This window comes from Nycticebus coucang, chromosome 13 (assembly GCF_027406575.1).
Source record: "Nycticebus coucang isolate mNycCou1 chromosome 13, mNycCou1.pri, whole genome shotgun sequence".
NCBI lineage: Eukaryota > Metazoa > Chordata > Mammalia > Primates > Lorisidae > Nycticebus > Nycticebus coucang.
In genome coordinates this window covers 66172330-66196869 of record NC_069792.1, presented here as the reverse complement: position 1 = coordinate 66196869, position 24540 = coordinate 66172330, and the positions used below count along the sequence as shown (strand labels likewise).

The 24540-nt window shown below is 34.6% G+C and overlaps 1 protein-coding gene across 1 annotated transcript in view; it reads right to left on the bottom strand.

Moving 5' to 3' along the window:
• Window positions 1-665: 665 nt before the first annotated feature.
• DCAF13 (DDB1 and CUL4 associated factor 13) overlaps window positions 666-24540 on the bottom strand; it is a 30216-nt gene continuing 6341 nt past the window's right edge. Inside the window, exons 4-11 of the mRNA XM_053559657.1 lie at window positions 20772-20861; window positions 19565-19720; window positions 15725-15802; window positions 13445-13527; window positions 7059-7223; window positions 2974-3109; window positions 1845-2008; window positions 666-992 (exon numbers count right to left, since the gene is read on the bottom strand). Of these exons, the coding sequence (XP_053415632.1) occupies window positions 905-992; window positions 1845-2008; window positions 2974-3109; window positions 7059-7223; window positions 13445-13527; window positions 15725-15802; window positions 19565-19720; window positions 20772-20861 (960 nt within the window). The 3' untranslated portion in view covers window positions 666-904. The remainder of the gene's footprint in view (window positions 993-1844; window positions 2009-2973; window positions 3110-7058; window positions 7224-13444; window positions 13528-15724; window positions 15803-19564; window positions 19721-20771; window positions 20862-24540) is intronic.

Genomic DNA, 24540 nt, shown 5'->3' with positions numbered 1-24540 from the left:
ACAGTCAGCCCTCTGTACCTGTACCTCTGGGTTCCTCATTCATGGATTTAACCAAAGGTGGACCAAAAACATTTGGAAAAAAGAAATTGTATCTATACTGAATACACACAGACTCTTTTGGTCATTATTCCCTAAACAATACAACTATTTCAGTACTTTCAACATGATTTAAAGTATATGGAAGTATGTGAATAGTTTTGGCATTTATATCAAGAACTTAAGCATCCTTGCATTTTGGTATTTATGGAGGTCCTGAAACCAATCACCCATGGAAACAGAAAATGACTATATTCTTTTTTTTTTTTTTTTTTGGCCGGGGCCAGGTTTGAACCTGCCACCTCTGGTATAGGGGCCGGCGCCCTACTACTTTGAGCCACAGGCACTGCATTGGATGACTATAATATTAAACAACACATTCTTTTCTTTGGATTTTCACATCTCTTCTTTACTTAAAATATAAATAAAGCACTAGAAATAAATTCAATTAAAGAAAGTTCTGACAGTTCTAAATGTTATGTGGCATCATAGAAAGAAACATTTTTGCAATCATTATCCAAAGTAATATTAAAGATATTACAAAAAATGTTTGGTCTTCAAATGTACAGTGTCTATAATAATAGATAAGACAGAAAACATCTGTAATTTCTAACAGGAAAATATAAATTAGTTGCAAATGTTGTATTCTTCGATGAAAGAAGAAAGCATATTAAGGATAAAACAGTCTTATCAACTAAGCTACCTTTCAGGATAATTTTTCAGCATAGGTAAAATGAGCAACAATAAAGCTCTACACATGTAACTAAAATGTCTGTAATAAAACCAAACCTAGTACTTTTATTTGTAGAGTTATCAAAATCAAAAGTAACAGATAATTATATATCAGAATTATTAGGAATATCAAATATTATTTTACAACTGCCACTACATGTTTCTTCTTCTCTGACACAACTGGTACAGATCCAGGTTTGCTGTGTTTAAGACGATTCATTTCCCTAGAAATAAATAAAATACACAAAATATAAGCAAAATATAAGAAATCATCTTAACCAAAGAAAACTTTCTCAGAAAAATCAAAGCATTTTCTTTTACTGGGAAAACAAACCTATTGCAAAATACATTTTCACAATGAGTCTAGGTAAAAAGTGGGTAGTAACTAGAAATCAAATTTAATTAATTTCTTCTTATCTGAGTGTCCGTTAGTAACTTTAAAAACCTGGCAGTTTTTATAAAAGTGATTCACATCTATCCAAAGGTAGCAAAATAAGTCATTTTAATATCTAATTGAAGAAATTTTTTAAAAGACCTGTCTTAGCATTTCATGCAGAAATTCAAGTGTTTCAAACAGAAGGATATTCCACAAAGGAAATGGTGGTGGGGGTACTCTGCTCTAAATCCAAAATGTTAGATGTTGAATGTTATGATAAAGCATATTAGAAAAATTTTTACTAAAGAAACGGATACTACTGAACAAGTTCTTTGCATTCTTTAACTTGGAAAATGCATAGTATCTTTTACCTCCAGCTACACTGAAAATCATTTTTAAACATTATCTATTTACAATAGTTTTTAAATATGAGCATAAGTGATAATTCATTGTCATTGTTTGTCCTTTAAATATATTCTCAAAAACAGGTAACAGAAATTCTCAGTCTCAGGTGATCACTGTTTCCCCCTATACTGGGAAAAGTGGGAGAAAAAAACTCCCCTGGAGAAGTCGTCAAACAGATCTCTAATGTGCACAAACTACTCCCTTCAATGGCAGTTTTTTGTCTGTTTGTGGTCAGGTTTCGAGAAGGGAAGTCAGAAAAGAGTACTGAGATAGAATCAAATGTCTCAAAACATACTTTCGTCGACGCGCTTCTTTCATGATGCGCTGTTCCTGAATCTGGCTGTAGATAGATTTTGGTAGGTGTCGATGACGAGCTATACGTTTTATATGGGGATGATGTCGAAACTTCTCCTTCAACTTCTGATTATAATTCTTGGCTGCTTTCTCTCGTGATGTAAGCTGAAAATAGGCATTTTGGTATCTTAATGAATAGTGTATTGTTTTGCTTCAGTAGAACAAAGCTAGAAAGCACCCTTTCCCCCCCAAAACTAAATTTCCATGACAGTCAACCAAAACTGCCAAGGCAATTCTGCCTTGTACAAAATTATATTAGTAACATTAGCTCTGTAAGCACCAAATTTCCTTCAGACATCACACCCACCATGCAGATTAGATGCCACCAAGTGGGAACCAGCGGTGCTGAAGGAGGGGGGCTGTGTGGACCACTGAGTTGGACCTTCCCTAGGTGTAAGTAACATAGGGAAGCACCTGAAACAATCACTTAAATTTTGGGAAGATAAAAATAACCAGTGAAACAGAAAATTTTGAAATGTATTAAAATCGACTGATTCCATAAGAACTAGCCTTTGTCTAACAAATGTTAAGGATGTTACAGGAACATTTAATAATGAACCTAGGCATAATGCAGTACTTAGCAATCATTAAACTTAACCGAGAACTGCTGGCTCGGTGCCTATAGCCACTGAGTTTGAAGCTTCCTGTACTTATTTTTTATTTAAGTATTCATTAAGTATTTCAGTGTGTCTTTGATAATAAAAGACCTCACAGGGACTTGCAGCATTTCATCTACCTGATGACTGTTCCTTCAACAGAAGAGATGAGCAGGTTCTAAGTTCTCGTTCCTACCTCTTCTGTCCCTTCCTCAAGGAAAACAAAGAACCAAGAAGGCGAGATCATATATTATCAAACATATGAATTAACAAAGGCACTCTGGAGACACTCTTGACACGAAACAAATCATTATCAGACAGCCTTGCCTGTTTTGTTGCTAATTTATTTCTTTTTATCACATCAATGTCAATTTGATCAAAATACCTAAAAGTACTTCAAAGAAATTTTTATAATATGATAGCCAATAAAATTAGAAACTAGCTTTATGACAATGAACGAAAATGGGTTCTTACCACACCCAATTTTTCAGAAGCATTGGCTTTCCACAGACGAATGTTCATTTCATCAGATCCACACATAATATACTTGCTGTCAGAAGTCCATTTTACACAAATAACATGTTGCATTCTCTTTGTGTGGTAGACTTCCCTATAGGAGAGGAATTAAGTTAAAACCCTTTGGATTTTAGTACAGATTTTCCTTAACTAACAACTGTCTATTTAAATTATCAGGATAGAAAATTTTTTAGTACTAAGGCAGTATCAGAGGGAAATTCAAATCCATTTCTGTGTATTTTTATTGAACCCACTAGCAAGGTTCCATGTTAAGGGCTGGGGAATTAAATTCCTGCCCTCAGTAAGAGAAATAAATATAAATGAACTAAGCAAAACCAGATGTATAGAAAAGTTCATAAAATAACTAAAAGCATAAAATGCAAATAAAATATAATGTTAAAACTGGAGCACCTTTGTGGAAATAAGAAATGGCTTGCTTTTAAGCAGCTCCTTCCCTCACCCCCAAATCAATTCAGATCAGTACACTAACCCCTTCAGTTTACTGGAAAATAAAATAAACACAATAGCCTTCAAAGATTACATCCTGATATGTTATTCCTAATGTCTGAATTTTGTTTTGGTCAAACTGTTTAAAAAGCTTAATTAATTGATGTGAGAGTAGATGACTTTTATGTGTGAAAAGAAAGGAAGGGCACAGAAGTGTCTGATAAGTTGAGGTAAGAATCATTTAATAAATGAAGATGTCAAACATCATACCTATTTGGAAAGGCTGTGAACATGCTAAGTGAATTCACAGAAGATACTATATTGGGAAGTGTTAAGAAAAGCACTAAAAAGCAAGTGAAAGACAAGGTTAGAAAAATTAAGCAGATGAAATTTCTGGAGAAATAAATTTTTTGCACCTGGATTAAATGATTCAAAATATCTAGGCTGTCATGCGATTAGTGAAAATAGAAAAAAAATGTAGACTCCATGAGAGAAAGGAAATAGGCTCAAGAAACTATACACAGTAAAAGAAAATCCATACAAGCTGACTAAAACATATATAATTCATATCTATAAAACATCTTGAAAGTATACTCACAAAACTGGTGTTTTACATTGTTTCTGACAAATATGCTTTAAACACTTAAATAAACCATAAGATTTATTTTTAAAAGGAACAGAATGATTAGAAAGAACATCCTATTAAAATAAAAACTAGAGGAAACACATACTTTCTTCTCCTTATCAATGCTTCCCTTTAAAGACTCAGTTCTTACAATATCCACATTCTTAAGAGGCTCCTTTCCCCAAAGCAATATGAGTTTAAATGTAAGGATTCCAGCCAGGCTTCCATAACTATGAAAAATAACCTGTTCCTGCAGTAGACCAGGCAAATCCAATTGATAGTTACTTAACCAACTTAGAATCCTCTTTAATGGTCAACTATGCAGCGTTCTAGATATGTTTGTGTTTGCATATATGCTAAATTTCTACCGTTCACTAAAAGTTATACTATAGGAGATAAATACATTTTAAAAACTTAAATTCTTTATATGCACAGTCTTTCTCACATACATGCTAATGATTTACTTGTTTGCTTAATAAATATTGAATGAAACCCCCATAGGAGCCTACTTTCAAATATTGATTTAATGGTAGTTTTTAAAAATGTAATAAAAATTTACTTTAAAAATATACTTTAACCCTTTTAAGATTTTTTCAAAGGAAATATTTTAAAAATACAGATTATTCAAAGCACTGCCCAAGCACGGTGGGTTTTTTAGTAATTTTCTTTTTTTCTAATTTCAGATTAATATGACGGTACAAATGTTTAAATTACATTGTTTTCAATCAAGCACGGATTAATTGATGTTTGTAACAATAAGTAACAGGAAAAACCCCATGGAAACAAACTAGAACTAGCTACAAAGCAGATGAAGGCAAAGGTCAGAGGGAATACCATTTATATCTGAACAAACAGGAAGTAACACTAAGCCTGTGCTGCAAACCCTATATATGACACCAGGACACAATTCCCCGAACATAAAATGTAAGAACTCTTCTATACAATTATGGAACAACCAGAGCTTTCTAGTTGGTCCTGCATTCAGTTGTTCACACCAGCTTTGGAATAATTCAGCCTGAACTCAGCTGCTGACCCCGTGAAATCATAGGTACCTGCACATTCCCATTTCTTTTCTTTTTTCTTTATTCTCTTTCTATTCTTTGTGTCTGCTTAGGCACCAAGTTATTAGAAAAGTACTGTTCTACCACCTTCAGAAGTTCTGGTGTCAAGAAATAACAGAGGGCTACATTCTCTTGATTCTTAGTATTTTCCAGAGGTGTGAGAAGAAAAGAAACTATTAGCCTTTCCTTAAGTTTACCGATGATTCGAATAAACTATGACAACTGGAAGAATATCAAGGCAGTTCCAAAGAAAGCTACAGCCACAAAGGAATAAACATCAGGAGTTCTACAACAGAAATAATGAAATAAAGATCAAAGACATCAGAACACTCCTGTCAGTATGTTTTTGATGCAAGGACCTTTGTATTCAGATAAACAATGATGATGACAATTACCTGCTGGCAATCAATGATGATACAATGATTAGGAATCAATATGACTTCCTTAAATTAGAGAAAGATGAATATTACAACTAAAACCACCAAAGAGTTAGATAAGATTGGTTATGACCATAAATAATCCTTTAATTAGCATAATCTTAATAAATTACTTTAACTTCCTTGCTTTATGAATGCTTCTAGAAACATATTTAAGGCTTTACTAAGAAATAATGAAAGTGTTTTGTAAACCATACCACACTAAAAAGGAGGCTGTATCTTACACAGGAGTTAGGATTTAAAGTCAGCATGTAAAGCAAAAAATTGAGTACCAAATTACCCTTCCAAAACCCTTAAAATGCTATGGTTTTTTTGTTTTGCAGTTTTTGGCCAGGGCCAGGTTTGAACCCACCACCTCTGGTATATGGGGCTGGTGCCCTATTCACTGAGCCACAGGCACCATCCTGCTATGGTTTTCTATAAACTACCTCAATAAGAAACACATGATATAATGGAATAAAACATAGATGTATAAATATATACTATATTTAGTAACATAGTATTAGAGGACCAAAGTATATGAAACAACACAAATCTTAAACACTAGAGTCACACCCAGTGTCCTTACAGAATGAAAGACACACAAATGAAACTATGAAACAGATTAAGTATTCAAATCTTCCACCTCCCAATCAACCACAGCATATATACCCACTAAAATGGAACTAACTGAGGGAGAATAGTCATTACAATTGAAAACTTGTTTTTTTCTCTTTTTTATTTTTGCCTTGCTGCACAAAGTTGGACTTGAATAAAAAAATAACAAATACTAAGTATTATCATTTTCTTAAACTGTAAGAGGGCAAAAAGTTTATCAACCTTTTCATTATCAAGTTAAAAATTTTCTAAAGTTTATTATGAAACATTAAAAAATATTCTAATAAAAAGGCCCTGCTGTAAAGCAAACATCGAGATTTCACAACAACAAATTATATAAATATCCTGTTCAATGAAAGAAACCTCCTGTAGGCAAATACTTTGCCCAGACATATACATGATACAGTGAAAATCAGTATTTCCAAATAACAATGCCCTGGGCATGAGTTCCCATTATACACACGTAATGAGTCACTGTCTCAGAAAAGATAAATAATGATCAGGACAAAGAAAAATCAAACAAAACTATAATCATACATCATATAAATATATTTCAGTTAATAATGATGACATATACAATAGTGTTCTCATAAAATTGTAACAATACTTTTACTGTACCTTTTCTATGTTTACATACACAAATACCAAGTGTTACAATTGCTACAGTGTTCAGCACAGCAATTATGCTATACAGTTTCATAGTCAGGAACAGTAGACTATACCATAAGCCTACATGTGTAGCAGGCTACATACTATCTAGGTTTGTGTAAGTACACTCCATGATGTTCACATACAACAAATTTGCCTATCAACCCATTTCTCAGAATGTACCCCCATTATTGACACATGATTGTAAATGGCTTATAAGTCACATACCTGCTTCGACTCTTGTCCACAGGAAAGATTCGAATAGATTTATCAAAACTAGCAGACACAAACTCCTTCCCAGTGGGAGAGTAATCCACATCAAGCACTGCAGATACATGATCCATATGAACCATCATAGGAGTGTCCAGTGCACGCATATCGAAAGTATATAAACTGCACAAGAATTTTACATACAAAAGAATTGTATACAATCAATACAAATTTCTAGAAAAAAGTCACATGTAATACCAAAAGATACTTGTGAAAATAAGACCCAGTAGCTCAATAACGCTGAATAAACATCTAAATAAACATCAACTCTGTACACAGGCAGGTGAAGGATAGGAAAATATCAAGTTTTTATTATTCCTAAGATTACACTCTCTCTCGCACACACTCTTTCATCCTTATAAATATAAATCTCATTATAGAAAATGTGGAAATTTCAAAAAAGTACAAAAATTACCTTTAATTCAATTGCTAGAGAAAGTCAGTTAACAGTGTAATTCTTCAAAGATGTTTTCACCATGCTATTTAAATACATACTTTTAATAAAACTGAAATAATACTACATAATTTTTTATATTCTGATTTTATATAGTATATTATAAGCACTTACCTATATCATTAAATAATCCCTCAAAAGATTTTAATGGCTTCATATTTAAATGAGTTCAAAAAATTTATTTCCCTATTCTTTAATACAGTTTCCAACATTTCATTATTATAAACGATGATTAAATAAAATCTGGATACTTGAATTTTTGATATTCACTCTTGAATTAAATGGTATAGATTCAATTAAATCTGGACAGATTCCTACAAGTAGGATAGTTAAGTCCAAAGGTTTAAGCATTTTTGGTTGGGTGCTTCATGCCTGTAATCCCAACACTTTGGGAGGTTGAGACAAGGAGGATCACTTGAGGCCAGGAGTTTGAGACTAGCTTGGGAAACATAAGCCTGGATGACCCAGTGAGAACCTGTCTCTTAAAAACAAAAAGTCCAAAGGCACAAGTATTTTAAGGCTTGATTTAAGCAGCCAAATCACTTCCAACAGAGTTGTATTAATTTATATTCCTATTCAAGGGGTATAACAAAATTAGAAAACTATACTTTATGCACAATTGGTAAAAACAATTTTTGTGAGTTTCAAGATTTAAAATTCTTCTCTAACAGCTAACAACATAGTGCTCCAAATGATCCAAAATGAACAATGGACAGAGAAATATAACATTATCATCAACATTATTAACATCCTTTCTTATTTTTTTTGGTATGATAATTTTTTTCTTTTTTTAATTAATTTTAAATCATAGCTGTGTACATCAATGCGATCATGGGGCACCATACATTGGTTTTATAAACAGTTTGACACATTTTCATCACACTGGTTAATATAGCCTTCCTGGCATTTTCTTAGTTATTGTGTTGTGAGAGTTATAGTCTACATTTACTAGGTTTCACAGGTACCCTTGTAAGATGCACCGCAGGTGTAATCCTACCTATCACCCTCCCTCCGCCCATCCTCCCCCTTCCCTCCCTTCCCTCTCCCCATTCCCCAAATTCTTAGTTTATAATTGGGTTATAGCTTTCATATGAAAGCCAAAAATCAGTTTCATAGTAGGGCTGAGTACATTGGATACTTTTTCTTCCATTCTTGAGATACTTCACTAAGAAGAATATGTTCCAGCTCCATCCATGTAAACATGAAAGAGGTAAAGTCTCCATCTTTCTTTAAGACTGCATAATATTCCATGGTGTACATATACCACAATTTATTAATCCATTCGTGGACTGATGGGCACTTGGGCTTTTTCCATGACTTAGCAATTGTGAATTGGGGGCGGCGCCTGTGGCTCAGTGAGTAGGGCGCCAGCCCCATATACCGAGGGTGGCGGGTTCAAACCCAGCCCCGGCCAAACTGCAACCAAAAAATAGCCGGGCGTTGTGGCGGGCGCCTGTAGTCCCAGCTGCTCGGGAAGCTGAGGCAAGAGAATGGCGTAAGCCCAAGACTTAGAGGTTGCTGTGAGCCGTGTGACGCCACAGCACTCTACCAAGGGCGGTACAGTGAGACTCTGTCTCTACAAAAAAAAAAGCAATTGTGAATTGGGCTGCAATAGACATTCTGGTACAAATATCTTGTTGTAATGTGATTGTTGGTCTTCTGGTTATATACCTAGTAGAGGAATTATAGGATTGAATGGCAGGTCTATTTTTAGATCTCTAAGTGTTCTCCAAACATCTTTCCAAAAGGAATGTATTAATTTGCATTCCCACTAGCAGTACAGAAGTGTTCCCTTTTCTCCACATCCATGCCAACATCTCTGGTCTTGGGATTTTGTGATATGGGCTAATCTTACTGGAGTTAGACAGCATCTCAAGGTAGTTTTGATTTGCATATCTCTGATGATTAAAGATGATGAGCATTTTTTCATATGTCTGTAGGCCGTGCACCTGTCTTCTTCAGAGAAGTTTCTCTTCAAGTACCTTGCCCAGCCTGCAATGGGATCACTTGTTCTTCTCTTGCTTATATGCTTCTCTGTGGATTCTGGTTATTAAACCTTTGTTGGAGACATAACCTGCAAATATCTTCTCCCATTCTGAGGGCTGTCTGCTTGCTTTACTTACTGTGTTCTTGGCTATGCAGAAGCTTTTTAGTTTGATCAGGTCACAGTAGTGTATTTTTGAAGCTGCTTCAATTGCCCAGGGGGTCCTCTTCATAAAATACTTGCCCAAAACCCTTGATTTCTTCAAGGGTTTTCCCTGCACTCTCTTCTAGTATTTTTATAGTCTCATGTCTTAAGTTTAAATCTTTAATCCAGTGAGAATCTATCTTAGTTAATGGTGAAAGGTGTGGGTCCAGTTTCAGTCTTGTACAGGTTGTCAGCCAGTTCACCCAGCACCATTTGTTAAATAGGGAATCTTTTCCCCACTGAATGTTTTTAATTGGCTTGTCAAAAATCAGACAATGGTAAGTAGCTGGATTCATCTCTTGGTTCTCTATTCAGACATCTACTTCTCTGTTTTTGTGCCAGTACCATGCTGTTTTGATCACTATTGATTTATAGTATAGTCTGAGGTCTGGTAGCATAATTCCTCCTGCTCTGTTTTTATTTCTGAGTAATGTCTTGGCTATTCGAGTTTTTTTCTGATTCCATATAAAACAAAGTATTATTTTTTCAAGATCTTTAAAGTATGACAGTGGAGCTTTAATAGGTATTGCATTAAAATTGTATATTGCTTTGGGTAGTATGGACATTTTAACAATGTTGATTCTTCCCAGCCATGAGCATGGTATGTTTTTCCATTTGTTGACGTTTTCAGCTATTTCTTTTCTTAAGAGTTTCATAGTTCTCTTTATAGAGATCTTTCACGTCTTTTGTTAGATATACTCCCAAATATTTCATCTTCTTTGGCACTACTGTGAACAGAATAGAGTCCTTAACTGTTTTTTCAGCTTGACTATTGTTGGTATATATAAAGGCTACTGATTTATGAATGTTGATTTTGTAACCTGAGATGCTGCTGTATTCCTTGATCACTTCTAAAAGTTTTGTAGTAGAATTCCTGGTGTTTTCCAGATATACAATCATATCATCTGCGAAGAGCAAAAGTTTGGTCTCTTCTGACCCTATATGGATATCCTTGATTGCCTTTTCTTCCCTACTTGCGATGGCTAAAACTTCCATCACAATGTTAAAGAGCAATGGAGACAATGGACAGCCTTGTTTAGTTCCTGATCTGAGTGGAAATGATTTCAATTTAACTCCATTCAATACGATATTGGCTGTGGGTTTGCTGTAGATGGCTTCTATCAGTTTAAGAAATGTCCCTTCTATACCAATTTTCTTAAGTGTTCTGATCAAGAAGGGATGCTGGATATTATCAAAAGCTTTTTCTGCGTCAACTGAGAGAATCATATGTTCTTTGTTTTTTAATTTGTTTATGTGCTGAATTATACTTATAGATTTACATATGTTAAACCAGCCTTGAGACCCTGGAATAAAACCGACTTGGTCATGATGTATAATTTGTTTGATGTGTTGCTGGATTCTGTTTGTTAGGATCTTGTTGAATATTTTTGCATCTATATTCATTAGTGATATTGGTCTATGATTTTCTTTTCTTGTTGGGTCTCTTCCTGGTTTGGGGATCAGGGTGATGTTTGCTTCACAGAATGTGTTGGGTAGTCTTCCTTCTTTTTCTACATGTTTGAACAGGTTGAGTAGTATAGGTACTAGTTCCTCTTTAAAGGTTTGGTAGAATTCTGACATGAAGCCATCTGGTCCTGGGCTTTCCTTTTTAGGGAGATCTCGTATGGTTGATGCTATTTCAGAATTTGATACTGGCATGTTCAACATTTCCACTTGATTCTGGCTAAGTCTTGGAAGGCGAAGTGCTTCCAAGTACTGGTCAATTTCCTTCAGATTTTCATATTTCTGAGAATAAAGTTTCTTGTAATATTCATTAAGGATATTAACATCCTTTTGAAGTTATTTTCCTAACATCAAAATACTTCAAAATGCTAAAATTAATGAGTGGAAGTTTGAGGAGAAAGAGGGTTTCTACACAGTTTCAAAGTATCTCTCCTAAGATATGTAAAAATTATAACTAATTATAGTGGACATACCTGGTAGACACCTCTTTAAACAAATGATCAAGGTTAACATTATTGGCGGTAAGATATAATGACAACTGCTTTATAGTCCCTGCCCAGAGCAGTGGTTCTTAACCAGGTTTGTTTTATTTTAGCATATTTGTTTTTAGTAAATTGCTTTATTTTTACATAGGGAAAAAATTAGGTATTCAAATTCAAAGCAAATTGATTCATTTGGATGGAAATTTTAAGTAAATAAAATTTCAAGGTATAGGATTCATTAGAGATCATCTATTCTAACCATTTTATCTTACAGATGACAAATCCTTAGCACAGAGTTACCTTAAATGACTTGCCCACCTTTGACAGTAATTACTTGTTGGCCTAGACTTGAACTTGGATTTCTGATTCAGAATGATTAAAATATTTAAAGGTCAATAAAAGAAAGAAAACATTTACAAATATAAAAAGGGGATACCAAAGCAAGATCATTTTTAATTTAGAGCAATACAGTATTCTAAAAGTGACTTCTTACAAGGTATATGCTCAGGTGCCATACATAATTATTCCCAAAGCAAGAAATGAGAAATTTCAGGGACACTCTGATAAAAGTTATCTTGCTAAAATAGCTGAACAGAATATACTTTAGAAACCTAGTAAGGTTGATCACAATAATGCTATGTTACTCTTATCTTTTCTTTTATTGCCTTTACCTGGAATTAAATGCTATTTAATTTCAAAAGATCAATCAATAAAGGCCAAAAAGGGCTTCAATTAATGTGGTATAGTATTGCTAGTTAACCAGAGTCCAATTGAGCTTCTTTTTAGTACAGAAAACCATAAGAAATGGTTTTAGTTGGTACCACTAAAACATTATGTAATAAATGCTTTCATGAGGTACTACCACTACTATTTATGCTATCGGATCTATATAGCAGAACACAGAAATTAAATACAGATCTAAAGTTCAATCCACCAATAAATTTCTGCCTTCTCAAAAGAACATATATTAAGACTATGCCATCTGCATAGTACTATAATAAACACTTTGGATTAAAATAAAGATGAATAAGATGCTGTCTCCTCACTATAGATTAATCTCCCTGATTCAATATCTTACAAAGGGGATAATATACATGTCCTGCCCAACTTATAAGGATACTAAAAATATAGCCATAATTTTCCTTTTGTCTTACTGAAGCAACAGTGATAATTGCTAACATGTCTACATGAGTATCAACTATCTGAAAAGCCACAATAATGGCAGGCACTTTCATTTCCATTAAAACACATATGTTCAGCCATTGTTTGTAAGATTTACCCCAGAGATTAGCCAACTTCTTCTGTAAAGGGCCAAATAGTAAATATTTTTGGCCAAATGGGCTGTAAGGGCTCTGTTGCAACTATTTAACTCAGGCATCACAGCACAAAAGCAGCCACATCCAATATATAAATAAATGAGTGTGGCAATATTTAAATAAAACTTTATAAAAACATGCAGTAGACCCTCAATGAATCCCCAACAATAAAAAAAAAAAACATGCAGTAGACAAGATTTGGCCCACTGGTTGTCATTTACTGTTCCTGGTTTACATCATTCTGAAAATTGTGAAAATAAGTACTTTTCTAAGAAGTTCTTCTCCAATTTTGAAAACTACTTTAAGCTAAACAAATGACGGTTTTTTTTAACTTATATATCAATAAGTATACCTTATCTAGTGATATATATTTTATAAGTAAGACTTACACAATTAAGCCATTCCTGACAGAGATAAGTTTTTAAAAGAGGGAAACTTACTTGTAATCTTCATTTGCTGCAGTAAAAATGAAAGCTTCCATAGGGTTCCAACAGATTGTATTTGTTCTCATATCTAAGATAACCTGAGAAAGGAAGCATATACTATGAAACTGCCATAAAATGAATTATCTCTAAAATGGGTTAATTTCTTACTCCCTTTCTTTTCTTTTTCACTGACTTACGCAATATTTAGTAACGACTATCAGATCCTAGTACTGCACAATCTGTGTTTCCTGTATACATACATACAAGAATGAGAAATAGAAAAAAATAGAAAAATGCTTAATTCCTGGTCCCTGGACCACAAACAACTTGTCGTTTGGTCAGCAAAATAAGATATATGTAAGAAAATTTGAAATATAAACAATAAAGTTATAAATGACTAAGTATCAAACTAGGGATAAAATTAATGGTAAGTTTAGGATTAAAGTAGAAAAGAAGACAAACATGATTTGGAATGACCGGTGAAGGACCAGTAATTTAAGAAACACTACTGGCATTTTAGGCAGAGTTAATACTTTATTTTGTGTGCGACTGTCCACTGTAGGATGGTTAGCCTCTCAGGTACCTTCATACTAAATTACCCTCTTACATTCCCCAAACTGCCCTGGCTGGGGAGTACAATCCCTGACTGAGAATGACTATATTTAAGAGAGAAAAGATAGAAGAAACACTGATAATCTAGTACTACGATCCCAACCCCCAGGCTGTAGACCAGTACCAGTCCACGGCCTGTTAGGATCTGGCTGCACAGTGGGAGGTTGCACAGTGGGAGGGGATGGGCAGGAGAGCGATTGAAGCTTCAGCTGTCACTCTGTCCCATAACCCCCAAATGAGACTGTCTAGTTATAGAAAAACAAGCTCAGAACTCCCACTGATTCTGCAATATGCTGAGTTGTACACTTATTTTTGAATCATCCCCAAACTCATCCCCATCCTCACTCCCCACAGTCTGTAGAAAAATTATCTTCCATGAAAACTGGTCCCAAAAAGGTTGGGGATCATTGGTCTAGTGGACAGAACAAAGATACAACGGAAAGTAGCAATATCTAATAATCTCTCCATCAATCAAGCAACCTGCATGTAATAAACCCAATTAAATGTTGTCTTACTGAATGAAATAAATAAATGTACTTCCAACTGGAACCAGATTTTGGAGGGCTTTCAAAGCCAGGCTATAGATCTTTTCTTCAACCCAAAAGTAATAGAGCACCATCAAAGCTGAGAAGCAGAGGAGGGGAAGTGGAGGTGGTAAGGCACAGATTACGATTTATTAAAATAGTACTTCATGCCAGCACTCTGCTAAATGCTTAAAGAATCATGTTTTATTCTCACCAATATGCTGCACGGTAGTTACTACCATCACCATTTTACTGGAGAAAAATAGATTATGTTATCTGTTTAAAGTCTAAGACCTAAGTTTATATAGGATCTTCCCATTACATCACATGAATGAATGAAATGATTAAAGTGGTACTTTGGAAAGATAATCATATTTATCTATTCCAAACTTTAATGAATGTACTCTACTTCTAATATTTCTGAGTTTATTACAGGCTATAAAATGATTTAGGAATAACAAAGCAAGCATTAAAAGCATTTCTTTTATATGTGAACTATCAGACAATGAACCGGTGGTACATGAATATCTGACGCTTTCTGTGCCCTTGAATTAACTTTATACTCTTTTACCTAAAACAGCACTCCTCTCTTTACCTATAGATAGTATTTCTCTCCCTCTTGAAAGTTAGCTTGATTTAGCTTTGATATGTAAGTCCTAGAATGGCCACTTTAGAACTGTTGGGAAATCTGTTACCTTGAACAGGACAGTGCTTCTCTAAACAAAATGTCAAACTAGTATCCATCAACATGTAACTAAACAAAGCTGGTTATGTGAATGAGTTCTAAAATTTTCTGGAATAAAATACTATATATGCCATATAATAATCACAGGGCCTGAAGAATTATTACATTGTTAAGTAGTGGACACAATACCATTCATTTAAGAACTTCTAACGCAAAGTACTAATTAGATGCCTAAAATTTACCAGCATCATGTGGACACAAAGATGACAAGGATACAATACCTAGTGAAAATTCAGTCACTAAAGAGCAAGGAGAGCTGAGAGAATGTTATCATCATTACTTTGGTCAAAAAAATATCCTATGAGAAAAAGATCTTTAATTCTGAAAAAACATTTGATCCATATTTTTAGGCACTTGATTTATAGAGGAATGTATTACCAATTGTGTAAGGCAAATTACAAAACTGAAACTCACCTTTTTCAGAGGAGTAGATTGTCTCATATCATATAGTACTATATTCCTGTCAGAAGCACAGCTTCCCAAAAGAAATGTCTAAAAATAAGTATACCATATTCATATTCAAACCATATTCATTCAGTGAACAAATGATTTAATTACTCTTAATATTTATGTTAAACAACAGTTGTACCATTAAAGTCCATTTTTAAGAGGGTACAATAAAAAAAAAAAAAAAAGAGGGTACAATAATCCATAATCCCAGCAACCTTAGTCAAGTTTTTACCCTGTTAAATCCCCATGCATGTGTTTTAGATGTTAGTGATGATAGTGTATAGATAACTGTCTTTTAATTTATAATAAAACTACTTTATCCATTCTCCAACTTAGACTTGCTTCCAGTTTTTTACTATGGAAGCAATACTTCAATAAACATTTTCATACACTTAGCTCTTGTTCTGAATTATTTTCTTACGATAAAATTTTTACCCTACTGAATCACAGGGTATGAATAATTTTATAGTTTCTGATATTTAGGGCAGTATTTTCCAAAGATTTGTAACAATATACATTATAATGTGAGAGTGTCAATTTTGATGCAACTGGACACTATGTAATGTCATTTAAAAGTTAATATCCGTGTGACAACAGTTTCTAATTACACAGATTTATTGCTTAATAGTTAAACATTTCCTTACATATGTTAATTCTGCATAAATCAGGCCTGTCTTTGGCCAGCTGTTTTAAGGTGTTGCAAATATTTAATGTATTTCTAAGTCAGTTATACATGTGTGAGGTACTTACATAACCCTCAGCATTAAGCAAAGATAAGCCCTCTACCATCCAGTGGATCCCTGAATCCCACTCTTTACAGCACCATTTCTCCTAACTCATAGTTCCTGACCTTCACAACTCTTGGCTTCTGCCTGCTATTACTTCTTATTGCAAGTATAGGAGGAAGAAGAAGAATTATTTACTAAATAGCTGCATAGCTAGCTAACTCCTACTGCTGCCTATACACAGTTCAAATAAAGCTAATGTTACCATCACAATAGTAGGCCTTTCTGAAAGCCTGCTGTCTTAATTGTTGACTCTGAGACTTCCCCAGTGATGCCTCTCAACCATTCTTGGCTTCTGATTATGTCACTCCAGGGGCTGACCACGTTCTATTTCTAAAAACAAAGACTTTGATCTAAGCAAAGCCAAAACTCCTACCTAGACCAAATGCCAACTTTCACACTATAAAATATGGCAATGGCCAGCATAAACTTTTGGCTTTAACAGAATTCTAGGCTTCAATATTTTAACAGAAAATTAATTACTAATGATTGGAAGAGACAAATACACTACACTTGTTCACAGCAACATGTTCTTTCCATTAAGTTTAATACTGGATAAAAGACATGAACACCATTTGCTTTTACCACTATGTCAGCTCATAAGGGTAATAATAATAATAATACCCACAACTCAACAAATACAGCTGTTACACAAGCAAGTTTGAAAATAGCAATTAATTTTGATTTTTGAATTGGTCATCAGCTCTTCTGGCATAGTGTAAGCCAAAGTAGAGACACAGAAGATGTTGCTGGTGTCTTAAAAAAGTAGGAATCAATATCTGCCTGGGTTTTCTTTTCTTTCTTTTTTTTACAGTAATAATATCACCATCTTAAATTTGTATAGGTCTTTTAAGAAATATTCACAAATATTATCAACTTTTATACTCACTACAAACTTATGAAATACACAAGGAGAGATAATAAATCTCATGTTAAAGATAAACAAATATAGAGAAGAACTGTGACTTGTACATGGCCAGCAAAGGCACACTGGCAGGAAATAGAATTTTGCCTTAGCTCCACACAAAGTAGGACGTACAATGTTCCTGTAAGTGGCTCATGTTTGTAGTCTGCTTCTGCTCAGTGTCACCTTAGTTCTGCTCTGCAAAGCTGGCTTGTCCCTGTAGGCCACACCTTACCACAGCCATGGAGAACACGGAGAAAGGAGATGGAGGATGAAATTAGGAAGATATAATAGAGACAGACACTCCAGACCAGGGATCAAAACCTTGTCTTGGGCTAGGCATGGTGGCTTACACATATAATCTCACCATTGGGAGGCCAAGGCAGGAGGATTAGTTGAGGCCCCAGGTTCGAGACAGTCTAGGCAAACAGTGAGGATCTGTCCCTACAGAAACTAAAAAAGTTAGCTGGGTAAGATGGCACATGCTTGTCTCACCTACTTAGGAAACCAAGTCAGGAGGATCACTTGAGCTAGGAGTCTGAGGTTGCAGTGAGCTATGATGAAATCACTGCATTCCAGCATGGGTGATAGAGCAAGATCCTGTCTCAAAAAGCAAACAAAATACCAAAAACCTTTCTGTAAAGGGCCAGAGAGTAAGTATTTTAGGTTCTGTGTAGTAATTACTTGGCTCTGCCATTATACAGCAAAAACAGCTATAGATAAGAGTTTAGCTATATTCCACTAGAACTTTATTTATAAAAACAGGCAGTGGGCCACATTTAGCTCACAGTGTGTAGCCTGTCAACCCCTATCGTAGACCTGCAGCCACTCCAAGAAGTGAGTATGTAGGTACACACTGGCAGCAGGAATAGTGTCCTCTGATTATCTGACTTCTTAGAAATACCTCAAGGCCAAGCTCATATCGCAATGAAGCACTTCATCTTCATCATATAAACTTTTTATACCCTGCTACCTAGACTTTACCTTTCCTTTCCTCCTTTTATCAGGTTTGATCTCTGAAAGTATAAAATTGGCATATTAGGATTTTCTTTTATAAAACATAAAATGGGGCGGCGCCTGTGGCTCAGTGAGTAGGGCGCCAGCCCCATATGCCGAGGGTGGTGGGTTCAAACCCAGCCCCGGCCAAACTGCAACCAAAAAATAGCCGGGCGTTGTGGCGGGCGCCTGTAGTCCCAGCTGCTCGGGAGGCTGAGGCAGGAGAATCGCGTAAGCCCAAGAGTTAAGAGGTTGCTGTGAGCCGTGTGACGCCACGGCACTCTACCCGAGGGCGGTACAGTGAGACTCTGTCTCTACAAAAAAAAAAAAAAAAAAAAAAAAACATAAAATGACAGCCTCCTGATAAACTTCTAAAATCTGCTCATACATGCAGTGACTTCATTTTCTTTCTGCAGGAAAAGGCAACTCTTTTCAGACTTCTGGATAATGGATTCATTTATTGTTATAAACTCAGAGAAAGCTTAGAGAAAGATCTGGAGTCCAGGCAGGAGGCTTAGTCTTTGGGGCAGCCTCAATTCTTAAGTCCAGACCTTAGTAGACAATAGTAGGGGCCAATCTCCAACTCTTTCCTTAGATCTAGAAGGAACTAGAAATCACAATTCAGACTACTGAGCACAGAAAAACACAACTCTTAACTAATTGTCAGGCAGTAAAATAATCATACATGTTATTATGAAGCACTGATATCCTTATCAATTATAAGTAGACAAAACCATGTTCAATGTTGCTTCCTCTGACCTCCAAGATGGTTAAGAAAAATTAATGTCTTCCTAAATGTACAACGATATAGCATGTGGAACGTGAGTGTTGAAGGCATGAGTATAAGTAAAGTTCAATAGTTCTATATTTGCTTGGATTCCACCTCCATGAGCACATGCACACACTCCTCCTCTAATGGTGCTTATATCTGAGACTAAACACAAGTAGACAAGTTGAGTTTCAACCAAGGGTAAGAGAACTCAGATACAATCTGGAAAACTGACGAAATACTATTAAATTTAGAAAATTCTTATGTCACACATTCAAAAGTTTCTTAAACAGGGATTATTAAACAGTACACAAACAATAAGCAGAACACATTTTAAAAAGAAATATTACCTCAATTGGGTTAAATTTAACACTACTTATACTGTCAAATCCCCAGGTCATTGAACATATTGGACTGGTTCTTTGCTCATCCCAAATGTCTACTTGCTGTCCACATGTGACAAAAACAGCTTCTTTCCAGTGATGATCAATTCCAGTATACACTGTCTTTAAAAGTAAAGAGATTGTTATGATAGGTTTTTTCATTACTATTTCAAATCTGCAGAATAATGTTTTAAATATATTTATTTAAACTTTTCTTCCTTTTTTTAAGAGAAAACCCCTGTTCACCATAAAACTACTTTGAAGCCCTTATTTAAAGGGGAAACAGTACCATAAGGAGATAAGACCTTTTATAAGAATGAAACCAATTTTGGGGAATTTCATTCTAAATATATACAAAGGGTACCAAAAAAATGTATACATATTTAAAGAAAGAAAAAGACTGTATTAAAAAATTGTAATATTCAATATATACCAGTAACATTCATTACCTTGAATGCTGTATTTTGTATCTCTTATAATTGTAGAAGTCAAACATGACTCGAATATTACAATTTTAATATAGTCTTTTCCTTTCTTAAAATGTGTATACATTTTTGGGGCACCCTCTGTGTATATGCCTAAATATATGCTAACCATAATCTAAAATGACAAAGTGATTTTTTAAATGCATGTTTAAGATTAAATCTAACTTTAGAATTTTGTCTAATATAAAAATGTAAGTAATATAAAACATGAATAGGCTAAATGCTCTGAATTATACTTAAGCTATAACTAAATCATATCATCTGATTTACAGAAAAAATTCACAGAAATGTAAATAAGATTTATATAAGAAGCATCATATTATTACATTTCTTCATTTCCTAAAGGATTCTTTCAAAAGTTCTGAGTTTTGTGTAAGATGATATAAACCAGGAAGAAGCTGAAATATTTTTTCTGAATTTCTACCTTACAGATTTTCCTTCATGGCCTTGCTATAAGGAATGTTTCATTGCATTCTCTAGCTAAAAGCATAGAACACCAAAAACTGTTAAAATTCTTTAGCTTTGAAAGCCCCTCATTGCCTTAAATATTTCTTAAATGTTGTCAATGATTACAGCCTAAAGTCTTTTATTACTTACATATTTTTTTTTGGAAATTATAACTATGAAAATAATTTCCTATACAAGAGAAGAATTTTAAGAGGCAAAGTATGAGTCAATGTATTTTATACCTTTCCTAATATTGTATGCAATGGCTCTTCCTCTTCTCCATAGCCTGGGGCATCCATTTTCCACTGCTTCACAGTTTTGTCATCACCGACCTAGAAATATTTGTTTTATTATGATGACAGCAAATAACTTATAAATTAAAACGTGCTAACATATATATCAAATTATAAGCATCTGCTAAAAAATCTTACATATACCATATATTCTCCCAACATTTAATGATGCACTTATATCTCACCTTGTTATAGTAAAGATTAGTGACAAATACATAAAGTACATAAAATTTAAAACAGTATAAGTAGAACAAAAGAAGAAACAAAAGAAGCAAAGTTAGGTCATGCATATTATAAGGATGGCATTTCAAACTAGGGAGAAAAATGGATCATAATAAAATGGTATTGTATTATCAGGTTATTTATTTAAAATGTTTGAGCCAATGTGATGTCTTTCTTACATGAAAATAAAACTCCAGTTTTCAATGTAAAAAATTAAATAACATGAAAATACTAGAGAACAGACAAAGTACTTCTCTGCATGACACAGAACTCCAGAAAGAGTTATTAAAGTCAGTGGTTTTCAAATCACAAACTACAGGCCTTTGGAGAACCCTGAGGACTTTTTTGGGGGCCCACAAGGTTAAAACTATTTTCACAGCGTTAGTAAAGACAACTACCTACGACTTCTCATTGTGCTGACAGGTGCACAGATCGTAAAGCAATGATGAGTAGAACTGTTGGCAGATTAGCTCAAATCAAGGAGAAGCAACAAACTATGGTAATTTAGACATGAGTATTTGGCAAGCATATTCAAGGCACCATGTGAAATAAACTGCAGAACAGAATGTATAATATAATGTGGTTTGGGGTTGATAACATAAAATAATCATAAATCTAGTACATATATATACCAAATTGCTAATTTTAACTTGACATTTCTATATTAAATAGAAATCCATATCCACTTTTTTTTTTTTTTTTATTGTTGGGGATTCATTGAGGGTACAATAAGCCAGCTTACCTGATTGCAACTGTTAGGCAAAGTCCCTCTATATCCACTTTTAATACAAATATTAGCAAAGACACATATCTATGTATGGAAGGACTATGAATTTAGTTCTTTTCTTGTGGCAAATTCAAAAAGGGAAACACTTCCTGCCAAATGCTTTATAGTGCTCATGAGATTAGAATAGATAAGCTATTAGAAGAAAGGATTTAGTAGAGAAGTGTTAGTTTAGTACTAAGATTAGATAGGAATTTCTTTTGTTGAGGATGCTAATCAATAGAATCCTTAACATCCTTATAATAAGCAAAAAGTATTATTAACAATGAGCTACATTTTATTAACAACCTGAGCTCCTAGTACTGTACTAAAACTCAATTCTAGAAACTTGATTCTGCTGGAGCTAGTAAGATACAATCTGGGTACCCAGGTCTTAGCTGACCTGGATTCACATAATGAGATATTTCAGCATTTATACAAAAACAGGATAAACTGTGTCCTGAGCACCTCTTCCCTTGGGACAGTATCTCTCAACCAAGTTTCTGATAAATAGTGTCTGCAAACTCAAGAATAAACTTCCTTACAAACAACTGATCTGACCATCAACCTTGAGAAAAGTTTAACATTTTGTATAAATGAGTAGCCAAAGGAGAGTATGAGTCTGGCTAGAACAACATCATTTTCAGGCTGGCTAAACTAAAGAAGGGCCTGTTGGTTATTACAAATTGGGATTATCTTTTTTTTTTTTTTTTTTATTGTTGCAGTTTTGGCTGGGGTTGGGTTTGAACTCACCTCCCTCGGTATATGGGGCCAGCACCCTACTCACTGAGCCACAGAGCCTGCGCAGTGGCTCACACCAGTGATCTTAACATTCTGGGAGGCCAACGCGGAAGGATCTCTTGAGCTCAGGAATTTGAGACCAGCCTGAACAGAAAGAGACCCTATCTCTACTAAAAATAAAAAAAAAATTAGCTGGGCATTGTGGCAGGTACCTGTAGTTCCAGCTACTTAAGAGGCTGAGGGAGGAGGATCCTTTGACCTCAGGAGTTTGAGGTTGCTGTGGTACTCTAGCCTGGGCAGCAGACGGAGATGCTGTCTCACCCCCACTCCCAAAAAAAAAACAAAAACAGAAACTGGGATTATCCTAGACACCATAAAATTTAGGAAATGCAAGCTACATTTTGCAACATCTACATTTTTAAAAAAACATTAAGTATTAAAATTACACCAAGTAGTTTTCACCTGTCTTATCTCTGATAAACCAAGCGTTACTTTTAAAAAGGGAAAAACAAATAGTGAATATAAAACATTTTCAGACTAGGGCGGTGCCTGTGGCTCAAGGAGTAGGGCGCCGGTCCCATATGCCAGAGGTGGCGGGTTCAAACCCAGCCCCGGCCAAAAACCACAAAAAAAAAAAAAAAACAAAACAAAAAAAAAAAAAAAACATTTTCAGACTTAATTCATTTTTAAAATTTTAACTATATAACTTTTTAACCAAAAAAATTGTACGTATTTATGGTATTTTGTTTTGATATAACATGTTTTGATATACATGTACATTGTGGAATGACTAAATCAAGCCAATTAACATACCCATTACCTCACATACTTACCATTTTTTTGTGGTGAGAACTAAATTTAATCTACTCTCCTGGCAATTTCCAAGAATATAGTACATTGTTATTAGCTTTAATCACCACATTGTGCAATAGATCTCCTGAACTTATTCTTCCTGTCTACCTGAAATTTTGCTACCTTTTGAGGATTTCTCCAATCCTCCTGCAAAGCCCCAGCTAACCACCATTATACTCTGTCTCTACAAGTTTGCCTCTTTCAATTCTATATAAAAGTGAGATCTCAAAGTATTTGTCTTTCTGTGTCTGTCTTTCAGTTTCATCCAAATGAAAGGATTTCTTTTTTACTAAAAGGCTGAATAGTGTTCTATAGTGTATATATACCACGTTTTCTTTATCCATTCATCTATTGCTGAACACTTAGGTTGATTGCCCAAACTTGGCCACTGTGGATAATATTGCAAATCAACCTTTATTTATTTTAAGCATTTAAAAAAATATAGTAAACCCTCTGGCTGGGACATTAATCAATATATCCAGAAGAATGACCAACTGGAAGAACCCTTGGTTGTTGTATGTTCCAACTTACCACCCAATTTCTTCTACAACATATAGCGAAAGTGATCATATAGCTTGTCTGCACCCTTTTAGTGAAAAGTAGCTAAATGCTAAAACCTATTCTGTTTTTTTGATAGCAAATAAGTTTTTCTTTACACCCAAATCAAATCTTTGAATATTAACACCTATTTCTAATTCTCCTTAATGGAGTAGCAGATTAGTCTATTTCCTTTTTCATATGACAATCTTTCAACAAAGGTTCCCCAGCTGTCATCTTTTTTCCTTTATTATTTCCTTGTAAACTAGCTCTTGCACCTAGGCAACCTGTTCTTTTGTTGTTGTTGTTGTTTGTTTGTTTAGAGATAGTCTCATTTTGCCACCTTGGGTAGTGCCATAGCTTCATCATAGCTCATAGCAGTGTCAAACTCTTGCGCTCAAGTGATCCTCTTGCCTTAGCCTCTTGAGTAGATGGGACTATAGGTGCCTGCCACAATACCTGAGTATGTTTAGAGATGGGGTCTCGCTCTTGCTCAGGCTGGTCCTGAACTACTGAAGTCAAGACTGGAACCTCTTGAGGGAAGTGAGGGGAATGAGACTGAGGGGAATGAGGAGTTATTGTTTAATGAATATAATTTTAGTT